The sequence below is a fragment of the Heloderma suspectum genome, chromosome 1 (genome assembly GCF_057233095.1).
Source record: "Heloderma suspectum isolate Gila_16-S chromosome 1, 16-S_ref, whole genome shotgun sequence".
Lineage (NCBI taxonomy): Eukaryota > Metazoa > Chordata > Lepidosauria > Squamata > Helodermatidae > Heloderma > Heloderma suspectum.
In genome coordinates this window covers 251133211-251147748 of record NC_139458.1, presented here as the reverse complement: position 1 = coordinate 251147748, position 14538 = coordinate 251133211, and the positions used below count along the sequence as shown (strand labels likewise).

General features: G+C 44.4%; 1 protein-coding gene across 1 annotated transcript in view; it reads right to left on the bottom strand.

Annotated features, from left to right (window-relative positions):
- Positions 1–6057: 6057 nt before the first annotated feature.
- Positions 6058–14538, bottom strand: part of PLEK (pleckstrin) — a 35333-nt gene continuing 26852 nt past the window's right edge. Inside the window, exons 6-9 of the mRNA XM_084823893.1 lie at positions 14264–14368; positions 11297–11380; positions 9931–10000; positions 6058–6808 (exon numbers count right to left, since the gene is read on the bottom strand). Coding sequence (XP_084680019.1) covers positions 6669–6808; positions 9931–10000; positions 11297–11380; positions 14264–14368 — 399 coding nt within the window. The 3' untranslated portion in view covers positions 6058–6668. The remainder of the gene's footprint in view (positions 6809–9930; positions 10001–11296; positions 11381–14263; positions 14369–14538) is intronic.

Below are 14538 nucleotides of genomic sequence, written 5' to 3'. Positions count from 1 at the left end.
ATGGAGGGCGAGGAGTGTAGAAATACCAGCTTGATGCTTCCTATGTGTCGTCTGGCCTCCTCCCCCCGCCCCGAAGCCCCACGGCTAGACAGCTGAAATCGGCCATCTAGCCATGAATGTAGGGCGGCTGGAGCACAGAGGAAAAGATCCCCTCCGCACTCCACCTGCCCTGCATTGGATAGGTGGTTGCCTCTGAGTTCGGAGGCGGCCACCTATCCCGATAGGATTGCTCCCTAAGAGATTTTGTTTGACTGGACACTAACACCATTCATAGTTATTTAAAAGGCAGCCGTGTTATTTGCACAGCACAAAAATGCAGTTAGCAGCACAAGTGTGTGCTTTCTCCAAGTGTTAGCAAATGGAAATAAGGTTTTAAGCCACTTTCTGGTCAACGAAGATGGTATGGCCTCTAAAAGAGCAGAAAAATGGGCTGTCCCAGTCATTTACTGAGTAATGAGCTTCAGTTAATCCAGTACTGTATCCTTTTAAAGCCCCCAATTTTAAAAAATGTACCAGTGAATATTTTCTCACTTACCAACAAAAGGCTTGTTTGCTCTGTGTAGCCCAGGTTGTTCTTTTCATCTCAGGACTCAAAAATATTTCTGGGATATTAGGATTTTAAAATATATTTTTAAAATTAGGATCCATTATAATTGGGATCTTTGCCTTGACCTAAAAAACCCATGGATTTACAGGACACTCCTGTAATATGTCTGCTGATACGTAAGTCCCATTCAGTTCAGTGGGCTTTTCTCCCAGATAAGTGGGCATGGGATTACGACCTTAGTTACTTACAGCAGAGCCCCATGCATGTTTACTCAAAAGAAAGTCCCACTGTCTTCAATGGGACTTACTCTCTACTTGGTGTGTTTAGGATTGACGCCCTAGTCTGCTAGAAATGTTCTATCTAGCTTTTCATAGAATCAGAGAACAGTAGGGTTGGAAGGGGCCTACAAGGCCATCGAGTCCAACCCCCTGCTCATTGCAGGAATCCAAGTCAGAGCATCCCTGACAGATGGCTGTCCAGCCTCGTCTTGAACGCCTCCAGTGTGGGAGAGCCCACCACCTCCCTAGGGAATTGGTTACCTATTTGGTTTTATCTGAGAGCTGGCATAGCTAAAAGATTGCAAATGTCACCTCAGCTACAAACTCTTAAATTAGCCACTCTCATTCAGCCTGAGCCTCCACCTTCAATATAGTGACATAACATGAGCCTACCTTACAGGGCTGTTGTTCAGGATGACTGAGATGGTGTACATGAAGGGCTTTGAGTATTTTAAATGCGCTAGAATGCTAAGTACTGTTAGCATTCTTTTTATCCATGGGCGGCTTTGAATATTGATTGATTGATTGATTGCACTGTTATACCCCCCAATAGCTGAAGCTCTCTGGGTGGTTCACAATGATTAAAACCTTAACCATAAAATAGAAGACAATAAAATATGGTATAAAATGTAAAAGTTTAAAACTACAATATAAAAGTAAAAACAACCAAACAGAAGCTAACAGCAATGCAAAAATTTAAAATACAATACTAGATATAAAACAAACTGAAAAACTAAAATGCCTGGGAGCATAAAAAGGTCTTCACCTGGTGCCGAAACGAGCACACTGTAGGTACCAGCCGAACCTCTCTGGGAAGCTCATTAAGCCTCGGACTCCAATGGCACTCACCCTGGCCAGTGTGGCATGGGTGAAAAAACCCTCATTTGGTCCTAGGCCAATCTGGACCTTAGAGGGGCAGGAAATTCCTATGTGGCCCCACACTGAAACTGGCAACCAGAATCTCCCACACCATACCAAGGGCAGGGGGTGCATAAGAGGGTGACAGACTAGACATGGGCCTGAGGGAGGGGAAGGACAGCAGGGCCCAATACAACCTCTTCTCTAAGCTGTATATGTGGTAGGGGAACAGGATTGCAGTGGCTGACCAGTTGTGTGTTTTCCTCTTCTCAGCCTGATGGACATCAGCGGGTTGTACCTAACATGTGCGTAGGACTTATATGTATAAATTCCAACACATAGTCCCAAATCCTAAAATCCAGGAAAGGATGGTATGGTTTAGGCTTTTCACATTGAACAGGCAAGTTATGCATTTACACTATGCAAAGTTTACAGCCAAGATGTGGACAGTTGGTGGGCCCTGAGGCAGGACAGGCAGGCATGGTCCCACCACACGTTGGCTGTACCATTCTTACAGCCCATCCAAACTAGTGCAAAATAGCAATGATGGAAGTGGCATTTATTACCATTCCATCAGGTCAGCCATAAATAACTCTTGCCAACAATGTGAGACTAGGAGCAAAGAGTACAAAAAACAAAGGCGGCCATATTGGCCATAAGAAAAATGCCAAAATCTATATAGTGTACTTTGGGCCAACTTATTAGGCCAACTCAAACATCTCAGAGAAGTGCAAGCTTCTGAGATCTCCTGATCTCTTCATCAGGCAAAATGTTGCAAGGAATTCTGACATCCAGGCAGCCATTTCTCTCCCGCTCCTATCCCCCCACCTCCCGCAACCTGCTCCTTGTAATATCTTTCCTGATGAAGATATCTGGAGATCTCAAAAGCTTGCACATTTTTTGCTGTCTTTGAGTTGACCTCATAAGGGTATTATACTATATTGATTTAGGAGCAAAGAGGTTTCTGCTTGTCCGTCATGAGTTAATATTCAAGGTGTGGGCAAAAAAGTGGGTTCAAAAATATTAGTTACAATTTCTGTACAACTTCTTTGAATCATCAGCAGAGAGTTCTGAGAATCAATCTTTTCATGGGCGGATTCTCACTCATTTAGAGCAAATCTACTCCTTATGATACTCATTCATAAAGCAGAAGTCAGCTTTTCTTTGACTCCGCATTAATGATTCAACTATTCTGTTTTTTTCCTGGTGATTAGTCTGCTTTATCTGACTAAATAGTGATGTTGTGAAATCCAAACTAAGGACAAGGTCTTCTTGAACCAATTCCACTTTCATATAGCCTGCCTGAAGTCATCCACAAATCTATCATTTTCACACAAGGTGTTTATTTGTTTAAAAAGGGGTCTCCATCTAAAAATATTTATAGCCTGTTTGTTGTAATGGTTAGAATGTTGGACTAGGACAGGAGAGACTCAGGTTCAAATCCCCATTCAGTCATGATGCTCTCACCAAGTGGCCTAAGACCAGTCATTTTCTCTGTCTAACCCACCTCGAAGGGTTGTTGTGATGATAAAATTAGGCGGAGGGGGCCCGAAATAATGTACATTGCCTTGTGCTCCTTGGAGGAAAAGGCAAGAATGTAATAAAACAGTAAACTACTCTTATTCAGCTTTCTACTCTTTATTGCTTTTCTGACATTATTTGAATTGTGTGGATGTATGTTATTATTGTGGATGTATGTTATTAATTTTGCGTTATTATAAGGTGCTTTGAAACAATTTGGTGAAAAGTAGCATATAAATGCAGTAAATAAATAATATGTTCGCAGATTTCCTAATTAGGAAATATTCCGGTGCATACACAGAGACATGCACTGCGTAAATAATAAAAAATAAGATGAATGAATGGGTTGGATCCAGGAACTGCCTTCGGAAAGAGGAAGGGCTCTTCTCACAGGAAGATCTGCCCATCTGATTTTGGGGGGCTCCCCCTCCCCCACAACACCACAGCTCACCCCATTCAGCAGGGTCTCCTCACTTTCTGTGTAGCATTTTCAGGGGGCTGGAGGGGCTGCCGTGGGAAGGAGGAGGTAGGAAAGTCCACTTCTGCCAGCACAGTTAATCCAATTTAAATATGGATACAGCCCAATATGCTTCAGTTGCTAAGCATTCACAAATGTGAAAATACGCATAGATGGTGAAGCAGGGCACCAGAGACACCCTATTCAGACGTTTCCCCTCCATGCAATTACGGCCCCTCTGGCTATGTTCTCCAGAGGAGCCTTCTTTATTCAAATAGGCTTCCTGCATGATATAGAACCCTGCATAATCGCATGAGTGGCTCACTCAAATAGAGAAAGCTCCCTGCTGAAGGAGTTACCTCGACAATACACGGAGGACTGTGGGGATGGCGGATGAAGAGGAAATAGAGGGGGCAGGGGCAGTGGGCTCGTAAGAACAGCCATGTGGGATCAGACTAGGGGTCCATTTAGACAAGCATTCTGTTCACACAGTAGCCAACCAGCTGCCCACAGGAAACCCACAAGCAGGACATGAGTGCAACAGCACCCTCCTGCCCATGTCCCCCAGCAGCTGGCGTACGTAGGCATACTGCCTCTGATACTGCAGGTATTAGCTAGCCATCAGGACTAGTAGCCATTGATAGCCTTCTCCTCCAGGAATTTGTCCAACCCCCTTTTAAAGCCATCCAAACTGGTGGCCATCACTACATCCTGTGGTAGTGAATTCCATAGCTTAACCATGCGCTGTATGGAGAAGTCCTTCCTTTTATCTGTCCTGAATCTCCCACCAATCAGCTTCATGGGATGACCCTGGGTTCTAGTATGAGAGAGGGAGAAAAATGTCTCCCTATCCACTTTCTCCACATCATGAATAATTTTGTGCACCTCTGTCATGTCTCCCCTTACCACTATCCTGTTTCCAAGCTAAACAATCCCAGCTGTTGTAACCTTCCCTCATAGGGGAGATGCTCCAGCCCCCTGATCATTTTAGTTGCCCTTTTCTGCACTTTTTCCAGCTCTGCAATATCTTTTTTTAGGTGTGGTGACCAGAACTGCACACAGTATTCCAAGTGTGGCCGCACCATAGATTTGTATAAGGCTCCTTCCTGTTCTCCTCCTCACACACTTCTGTTCTTGCGAGGGGAGCTCCTGAACAGGGTTACAGACATTTCTATTAATTTTGAAGAAATCACTGGTTTTCCATTCATGTCTTTTGAAGTCCCACCTAGACATGTGGCTGCTCTACCTAGCATGGAAGGCAGGGTAGAGTCCTGCATAAGTCCCCAAGCTCTCTCTCCTCACATGGAAATAGATCCTGTAGAGTGGCCATCCCTGCAGCTTCTTACCATCTAAGAAAATGGGGTGAGCCCCTTAGGCTTTTTAGTAGGGGTGCAGATGCTCGGGGGCTAAATCCAGCCTCCTGAGTTCCCCAAATAGCCAGTGCTCCATCCTCTTTCCCCCTGACTACCGATTGGTTGTTTCCTGGCTTTTGTACGTTTTTTTCCCCCATTCTAAAAGATTGAAATGCCTCTCCTAAGGCTTAGCTGCTAGCATTTTTGGCCCCACCCACTTTGCCTCTGGCCCTGCCCCTTTTACCTTTGGCTCTGCCTACTATTAGAATGCACACACCAAGAGCTTCTCTGAAATATAATTTGGCCCTCAGGCTAAAAGAGGTTTCTCACCCCTGCCTTATATTATAAGGCTTATAATGATAAAGGACAGGTAAAAGGAAGTACTGCTTCACACAGCACATAAATATGGAATTCACTACCACAAGATGTAGTGATGTCCACCAGTTTGGATGGCTTTAAAAGGGGATAAGACAAATTACTGGAGGAAATGGCTATCAATGGCTACTAAGCTTGAGGGCTGTGTGCTACCTCCAGTACCAGAGGCAGTGTGCCTTTGTAAACCAGTTGCTGGGGAACATGAGTGGGAGGGTGCTGTTGCACTCATTCTCTGCTTGTGGGTTCCTGGTCAACAGCTGGTTGGCCACTGTATGAACAGAATGCTGGACTAGATGGACCCTTGGTCTGATCCATCAGGGCTCTTCTTATGTTCTTATGATGTGGCTGTGTTCTCAGGCACACGACCGCATGGAATAAATTCAGCATGAACCCATTGTGTATACAGGTACAGCTGCAGTTATATAGCCGTGAATGCAGTGGATTAAAAAAGTGAGCCCACAATCAATGAAATGACTGTGGCTCTCCCAGTATAAGCAAGCCTTTAACATTAGAGTTTACCCAAACAATCACATCCCTGACTGTATGGCAAACATAAATCAAATTTGATAAGCGAACTGGTCCAAGGTGTCCTTAAAACACATATGCATACTAATCACCATTAGTTTTCTATTGGTTCATCACAAAGTAGACACAGTCAGAAAAGGCAAGTCTGTTTTTCCCCAAAATCTGTATTTCCATAATAATGTTAGGAATGGCTCTGATACCTGCACATCCCTATTGGCACAAACAGAACTCAGTTTACTTGGGTGGGGATGTGTATAGACAAATGCAGAGTGGCTGAAGATCAGGGTGATGGATGCAAAACACTGTTTACAAACCAAACATTCGTTCACTACTCTCCTATGCAGAAATCATAAGGCTGGCATAACACTTATTCATGCTTCTGCCTCAGAGCAGCTCCCCATAACATGGCAGTAATACATAAGAAAATTTTACATAACATTTTGATTATACCAAATGGTTCTATTTGAGATGATGGGCAGGTACAGAAAGCCAATGGGAGACAAGCATGATAAATATTGTCTATGAAAAAGTTCAAAAGTCCAACCACCCTTATATTCATGTATATGAGCAAAGTTACAAAGAGCTGCCTGGGTGAAAAATCCCTTTGAGCAAGAGACACTTTCCTTTGCTACTGCAGGGGTGGGCAACCTATGTCTCTCCAGATGTTGCTGGACTCCAACTCCCATCAGCTCTAGCCAGCATAGCCATATGGAGGGCCACAAGTTGCCTACCCCTGTGCTACAGTCCATGTTTCTTCACTTTCCAGTCCTGGAGACAATTTGAATGGCCTTGATCCATTCTGTGCGTTCTGCAGAGGTGGCTGCTTGCAGGACGTAGTGGACCTCATTTGCAGAAATGATTTCAAATAAGTTCCCCTCAACTTCATTTTTCTTGCCTAATTGTGAGGGAAAGAAGACAGTGAATGAAGGACCTGGAGGATTGTTTCAGTGTTTTGGCCTCAAAATAAATAATTCCTTCCATTTTTACATGAGGGTTACAAACACAGATGGAACTCTTCCCATTTCCACCTAAGAAATCCACACCAGGGCTGGCCCTACCATTAGACAGAGTGAGGCAATTGCCTCAGGCGGCAGATCTTGGGAGGTGGCTGCAAGGTGTTGGAGGAAAAATCTGTGTGCCATGCAGCCTGCTGTGCACCCCTAAGTTAGCCTGCTGCCTTCAGGTGCAGTGGAGGATGCTGTACCATAGTCAGTGTTGAAGACAGATTCATCTGGCAGGCCAGTTGGCTTTCATACATGGAATGGGAGGGGCACCACCTTGTTCTTCACTTCAGGCAGCAAAATGTCTTGGGCCGCCCCGATCCACACACATATAGGGTTGTATACAATGGATTGTATCCAGCGTTACTTTAATTTAAGTCCCATTAATTTCAATGGATCTAGTATAAGTAGGCCTGATATCAGATACAACCCATAATCTACACCAGCCTTCTGCAACCTGGTGTTTTCCCCAGTGTTTATGGGCGATCATGTCTGGAGATACTTTAAGGAAGTTAAATGTGTTGTGACCGAATGGTTGTTGTCCTTGATGTACAAAGTCTGTCTCTGGTCAAACAGATTTTGAAAAAACACCCAAACTTTAAAAAAGAGATGATAGTAGGATTCATGTATACACCGCAAAAAGCAAGCGCTTTTAAACAGTTCAATTCTATGCATGTTTACTTAGCAGTAAACTGCATTGGGTTGTATCCAGTACAGCAGCCTTGCCCAACTTGACACCCTCCAGATGTGTTGGACTGCAATTCCCATAATTCCCAGCCAGCATGGCATTGCAGCTGCAGTCCAACACATCTGGAGGGTGTCAGGTTAGAGGCTTTTCACTAATGGAAAGCACTTATAGAATCATAGAAAAGTATGGTTGGAAGGGGCCTACAAGGCCATCGCGTCCAACCCCCTGCTCAATGCAGGAATCTAAGTCAGAGCATCCCTGACAGATGGCTGTCCAGCCTCGTCTTGAATGCCTCCAACATGGGAGAGCCCACCACCTCCCTAGGTAATTGGTTCCATTGTCATATTGCTCTAACAGTCAGGACGTTTTTCCTGATGTTCAGCTGGAATCTGGCATCCTGTAACTTGAGCCCATTATGCCATGTCCTGCACTCTGGCATGATCGAGAAGAGATCCCGGCCTTCCTCTCTGTGACAACCTTTCAAGTACTTGAAGAGCGCTATCATATCTCCCCTCAGTCTTCTCTTCTCAAGGCTAAACATGCCCAGTTCTTTCAGTCTCTCTTCATAAGGCTTTGTTTCCAGTCCCCTGATCATTTTTGTTGCCCTCCTCTGAACCCTCTCCAGTTTGTCTGCATCCTTCTTAAAATGTGGTGCCCAGAACTGGACACAGTACTTCAGATGAGGCCTAAGCAGTGCTGAGTAGAGGGGAACTAGTACTTCTCAGGATTTGGGAGCTATGCTTCTATTAATGCAGCCCAAAATAGCATTTGCCTCTTTTGCAGCCACATTACGTTGTTGGCTCATATTCAGCTTGTGATCGACAACAATTCCAAGATCCTTCTCGCTTGTAGTGATGTTGAGCCACATATCCCCCATCTTGTAATTGTGCATTTGGTTTCTTTCTCCTAGGTGCAGAACTTGGCATTTATCCCTATTAAATGTCATTCTGTTGTTTTCTGCCCAGTGCTCCAGTCTATCAAGATCACTTTAAATTTTGTTTCTGTCTTCCAAGGTTTTAGCTATCCTGCCCAGTTTTGTGTCATCTGCAAATCTGATCAGTATTCCCTGCACTTCCTCTTCCAATTCATTAATAAAGTTGTTGAAGAGCACTGGGCCCAGGATTGAGCCCTGCGGTACCCCGCTGGTTACCTCTCCCCAGTTTGAGAAGATCCCATTGATAAGCACTCTTTGAGTCCGATTCTGTAGCCAACTGTGGATCCACCAGATCATTGTTTCATCTAGCCCACTTTGAGCTAGTTTGCTCATCAGGATATCATGTCGAAAGCTTTGCTGAAGTCGAGGTATATTATGTCCACAGCATTCCCACAGTCCACAAGGGAGGTTACTTGATCAAAAAATCCTGCCAGATTCATCTGGCAGGATTTGATTAGGTTCGTCTGGCAGGACTTCTGCTTATGAAGACGGGACACCCTATCTGCTGCAGCCTTCTGTGCCATATTCCATTCCCCCTACCCTCAGGAGCAGCTTTTCAGGGGGCATGGGGAATTACAGTGTATAGGCATAACAGGCAAATATGCTGTGCCCTACCTTGCACAAGCAGAAGTGCTTTCTGCTAGTGCAACGCCACCACTGGAGTTCAATGGGACTCAGTTTCAGGTAAGTGAATATAGGATCTACCTTAATCTCTTGAGGGAGGTGGAGGGCGGACTGTCTCCAGCCTCAGGCTGCAGTCACCTGCTTCCACATATTTATATCTTCTATCAAGTTATTTTGAAAACAGACATCAATTCATATTAACTCTTTAGTGTCCAGAGCAAAAAAGCTTTTAAGATGACATATTGAGAGAGAGAGATGCTAATTTGGTTTATGTGCCTTAGCAGGGCTGGCCCTACCATTAGGCAGAGTGAGACAGCTGCCTCAGGCAGTGAAGGCTCAGAAGGGAAGGGGCAGTGATGGTAGCCTCACCAGCCATACCTCCAGAGCTGCCCCATCTGTACCCCTTTGTTGGAGGACAGAGCTAGTGTACCATGCAACCTGCCCTGCACCCCCTAAACTAGCCTGCTTCCCTGAGATGTGGTGGAGGATGCTCTCCCATTGCCAGTGTTGAAATAAGATTCAACTGCCAGACCAGTCATTTTCTGTGTGTGGTGTCGAGATGGGCATCATTTTCTTCACCTCATGCAGCAAAATATCTTGAGCAGGCGCTGTGTGATGGCTTGGTTATAATGGCATGGAGAACCCCAGTTCTGGCATCAACAAAATAGTGAGTATTTGACCATTTGCTTCCAAGCCTTGAATATATACTTGCAGATGAATAAATATGCATTGAGAATGTGACAATCTATGCACTCGTGCTTAATGCTTACCATCTGGTGTGTCTTCAATTGCTGTCACCACACAACCTCTCAAGTGAATGGCTCCAAGCGGCTCTTCTCCCTGAAAAGAATTCCAGACACCATCTGTATCTTGGTGAAAAGTGAATTTTTTAATCCATTTCAGTTTTGAGCCAGAACTAGTGAAAGAAAAGTGATGTCAGCTGTGTGTGTGTGTGGGTGTGTTGACATAGGCTGTGAGGAAAACAGTGAAGAAAAGCTGAAGAGTTTGGGGTTCTTTAATTTAGAAGAAAGGGAAGGGGGAGGAGGTTTAACCGAAGGTTATATAAATAATTATGAACTACGTGGAGAAAGTGAACAGAGATTTTTTTCCTCTGACACATGATATTAGAACTCAGTGTATAAATGCATTGGCAGTAGTGACAGGACAGATAGAATAAAAGCTCTGCTAACACAACAGGACAGGACACAAGGGAGGGGACACACTCCATTAAAGTACTGAAACTCATTGTCAAAGCACTCCCTGAAATAGGTCCATTCTAAATACACACACTCCACAACAGTCTTCCCCTACCTGGGGGCCTCCAGATGTGTTGGACTAAAACTGCCATCATCCCCAGCCCTGCCTGTGTCTGCTGCTGCCTTCTGCTCATGTGTACAGCCTTGGAGCAGGCACAGCACACATGCACACCACACATCAAAGATGAAGCCACTGCTCATGCATGATCCACCAACAGGACTGTGCCAGACAGACTGGATTTAGTCTCAAAATGTGCACAGCCATGTGACAATCCTTGGTCTTCTCTCTGTGTAAGGAAGTACTGGGGGCAGCAGTAGGGGAGGCTATCCCCAGCCTGCCCAAAGCAGTAGACTGCCCCTGGTCACTACTTCAGATGGCATTTTTAAAAAGGATTAGACAAAACCATGGAAGATAGGCCTGGTGACTATTGTCTGTAACTACAGCTAACTGGAACGTCCTTGGACCGTGTTCAGAGACGGTGCACCTCCAAATTATATTGGGCCAGCCCTGCCCATGGTGTACATGCTTCTATTTTTATCCTGCTGCCATCTCTGGCTGAACAGGTTGTTTGGGCATTTGAAGCACTACAAAACTTGCAAAACCTGTGAACAGAGGCAATAGTGGGATGGCTGTGAATGCTACAATGAGACCTCTGCCATGCCACCTTCACTGTTGTGAAAAGATGTCTCCAGTACTGAATTGGTAAAGTGAACCTGAATGTACAGTCTTAAAGACGCTTCTTTTCAAGAGGTTGGGTGCCAAGAACAAAACACAGTTCACACTAACAAACATGTCATTCATACATTCTTTGGAAGGTGCTTTCATTTCCAAATGACCCTCAGAGCATCCCCCACCAAAACGACTGGCAGATGGGCTTACCCCAGCAGGATCATAGTAGTGCATATAGGCAGGGTCCTCTCTCAGCACAAACTTTCGTACTTTCCAGTTTTTCCTCCGGTGCCCCTAAACAAATGCAGTGAATGAATGAATGAATGAATGCCTTGAATGTTCTGCTTTGCAGGAATGAATGTAAAAATACAACGGAGCTGTACTGTCACAGACGAGCAAGACTGTTATGTTATCTCCATCCCAGTTAATTCAATAGCATCGCTTCCATTGGCTTTACTGGAGCCAGACTGTACCCCTGGACTGCATTTGCTGCCTCAACACAGTCAAGGCCCTACCAATTCGTTGATTTTATTTATTGGAGGGATTTATATGACACCCTTCAATAAACTTCCCAGGGTGGCTGCAATTCACCTCTATAAGCCATTGCCCATAGATTTGCATTTTTTAAAGGCTATGGATTCCTTCTTGAAAAAGGAAAAAAAAACCTCATGATGGTCTAGGCAATCTTTTATATTTTTATTTTATATTTTATATAAAGTATTTTGAAATATTTTGAAATATGAAATATTTTATTTCAATATACTTCCCAGGGTGGCTGCAATTGACCACTATAAGCCATTGCCCATAGATTTGCATTTTTAAAAGGCTATGAATTCCTTCTTGAAAAAGGGGGAAAAAAATCATGATGGTCTGGGCAATATTTTATTCAACCTCAAACAAATTATAATAAAAGCATTTATTACACCAAAATGTTCTCTAAGCGGTGCTGTGTCACATCCCAGAACTGTTTCCCAGGAACCCTGCGACACCTTTTTATGGTGCCCTTTTTTGTTTTCAGGCTTAGTTCTCTATAAACCCCAGTGTCTCTTGAAATTATTAAAAGATGGAAGAATAAATGTAAAACTACAGGGCATTCTTAAGCACATGTCAATGTAAATCTTCTAGATTCTAGAACTGTGCAGGAATTTGTCTTCTAGAATCTAGAAGACAATTTCCTGCACAGTTTGGTTCCTATGCCACTTACACTCCTGAAGGCGCTGACCAGGCCTAGTGTCAGCACCCGGCATAGTGGGGCATTTGCTGGGGTTCACATGCCCTGGCAGGGTCTGCCTGTCCCCTTCACACATACGCTTGGTCATGCCAAGTGGCAAGGAGTGGTTGCTCAGCTCCCAGCCCATTACAATGCTGCCACTGTCTGAAGGAGAGGGGGAAGGTTGCGCCTGCTCCACCTCCTTCCCTCATACTGGCGAGCTTACTCAGCGGCAGTGGGTGCTTGCCAGCCCATTGCAGTGCCGTCGGAGGGAGGAAGCCCACAGGAACTGTGTGTGGGGGGGGAGGGTGAAGGCTGGTGCTGGGGTGCACTGATAGCAGCCTGCCCAGCCCCCCCCCAAAAAAAAAAACTGGAGCTGGGCCTGGTGCTATCATTCATGCATATCCAATGCCACATCTGGGTTGGTCATGAGATTAAGACAAGGGCAGGAGAAGCTAGCAACTATTTGTGTAGCCTATAAACGCCACGAGCCCTTCAGTATTATTGTTTGAGAATGCAAATACTTTTGCAAATACTATTGCTAGGGAAAGTTAAAGTCAATTTTATACTTTATAAACCAAGATGTGCAGAAAACTATATTCTGTGTTTATTAAGAGTTGTGGTACCTAAAACCACCCCACAAAAATATGCAGCAACAATTGTTCAACTTTCCTGAACTGATGCCTCAAAATTGATTTTATTTACCTATTTATTACATTTCTATACAGCACCATAGCCGAGGCTCTTTGGGCGATTTGCAAAGGTTTATTTTTTAAGAAGTTGATTAGCAAAATTCTACACTAGGTTTAGTATACATCGCTTCTTCTGAGCATTGTCACTTACGTGCTAGGATGGCCCAAGGCAAGTGGGAATCTCAGTGAGTCACATGCTTTAAACACATCATATGCCCTGTATGTGATGCCAGTGTTGCCATTCTGTTGAATCGTGCAATACTGAATCTATTGACACAGTACCACGGACATCTGAAAGATGTCATACTTCACCCATCCACTAGATGAGATATGCCTTAATTCATTACACAGAAAGATACAGCCTTTGGATATTCCTGCCCTCTTTTAGTTTTCTGTCTAATACCATCTCCAGGGCAGGTTACAATATATCCTTCACATGGACACATACAGCTTCAAGGACCTCCCCAAAGAATGTGTAGGTATTTGAATCTGGACTTCTCACATCCAAGCCCAACATGCCTATTTACTCTATCTTTCTGGCTGTACATGCTGGTGCATGCTTTTGCCTTCCCACTAAGGCTTTCCCCCCACCCCCTGCTCAGTTTTAGTGCTGTACACATCCTCCAGAGACAGACACAGTAGAGGGTGGAGACTGGGTTGGGCAAATTTATTCCAATATTTTTCAGGAGCCACTGTGACAATGGTGTAGTGGAGCCAAGGATTGAAGCTCCAGGACTTTTTTATGAGCAGAGACAAGGATGTCATCTCCCCCCACCCCCGGCTTCCCTGTTCCCTCTGAGCTTAGTTGCAATCCTCACAGTAGCTATGGGGAAACTGGATTCTCCCAGCAAGAACAGATTGTTGTGAGCTATCCCTGTTATGAAGCAAAGTATTTTGAGGTGCCATGATGTTGAATGGACAATTAGGACCCATTCGCTTTATAAAAGACCTGCTCCTGGGGGAGACAAAAATTGCTAGAACTGGTTTTGTTGATATGAATCAACACAGCTGCCTGAATTTTTGGACTGTCCTTGGGAGCATGTCTATGAGAAATGTCATGAGGACTACCTGCACTTCAAAATTTACTATTACTTCACTGCACTGTGTAACCACTAGCAGTTGCTTGCCATCTAGCAACACAGTCTGATACACAGAATGCAGCTAGAAAAGTCAAGGAAGGTTCGGCCTGAGAAGATTTTAGATTGGTTATTTTTTTTTTTTTATTGCATGGAGTTCCTTTCTGTGCCATCACAACAAATGGGGTATACTACTGACCTGTTTCAGTAGACACCCCTGTTTGACCACTGTGCCTCTGAACTCTTCCTTGAAGACTCCATCATCATCACTGGAATTTCCTTCACAGAAGAATCCACTGTCTGCCTGGGTTAAGACATGGAAGAAGCCCTGTTACTAAATGTCTTCTGAAAGAATTCAGCTGGTTATTCTAGACTGGTGCCAATGGAGGCTTTTTTCTTTCCTTAGCTCCTGCGATGGGGGGTGGGGGGGCACATTTAAGAGAGAAAACACCTCTCTTTGGAAAGGTTTAACCT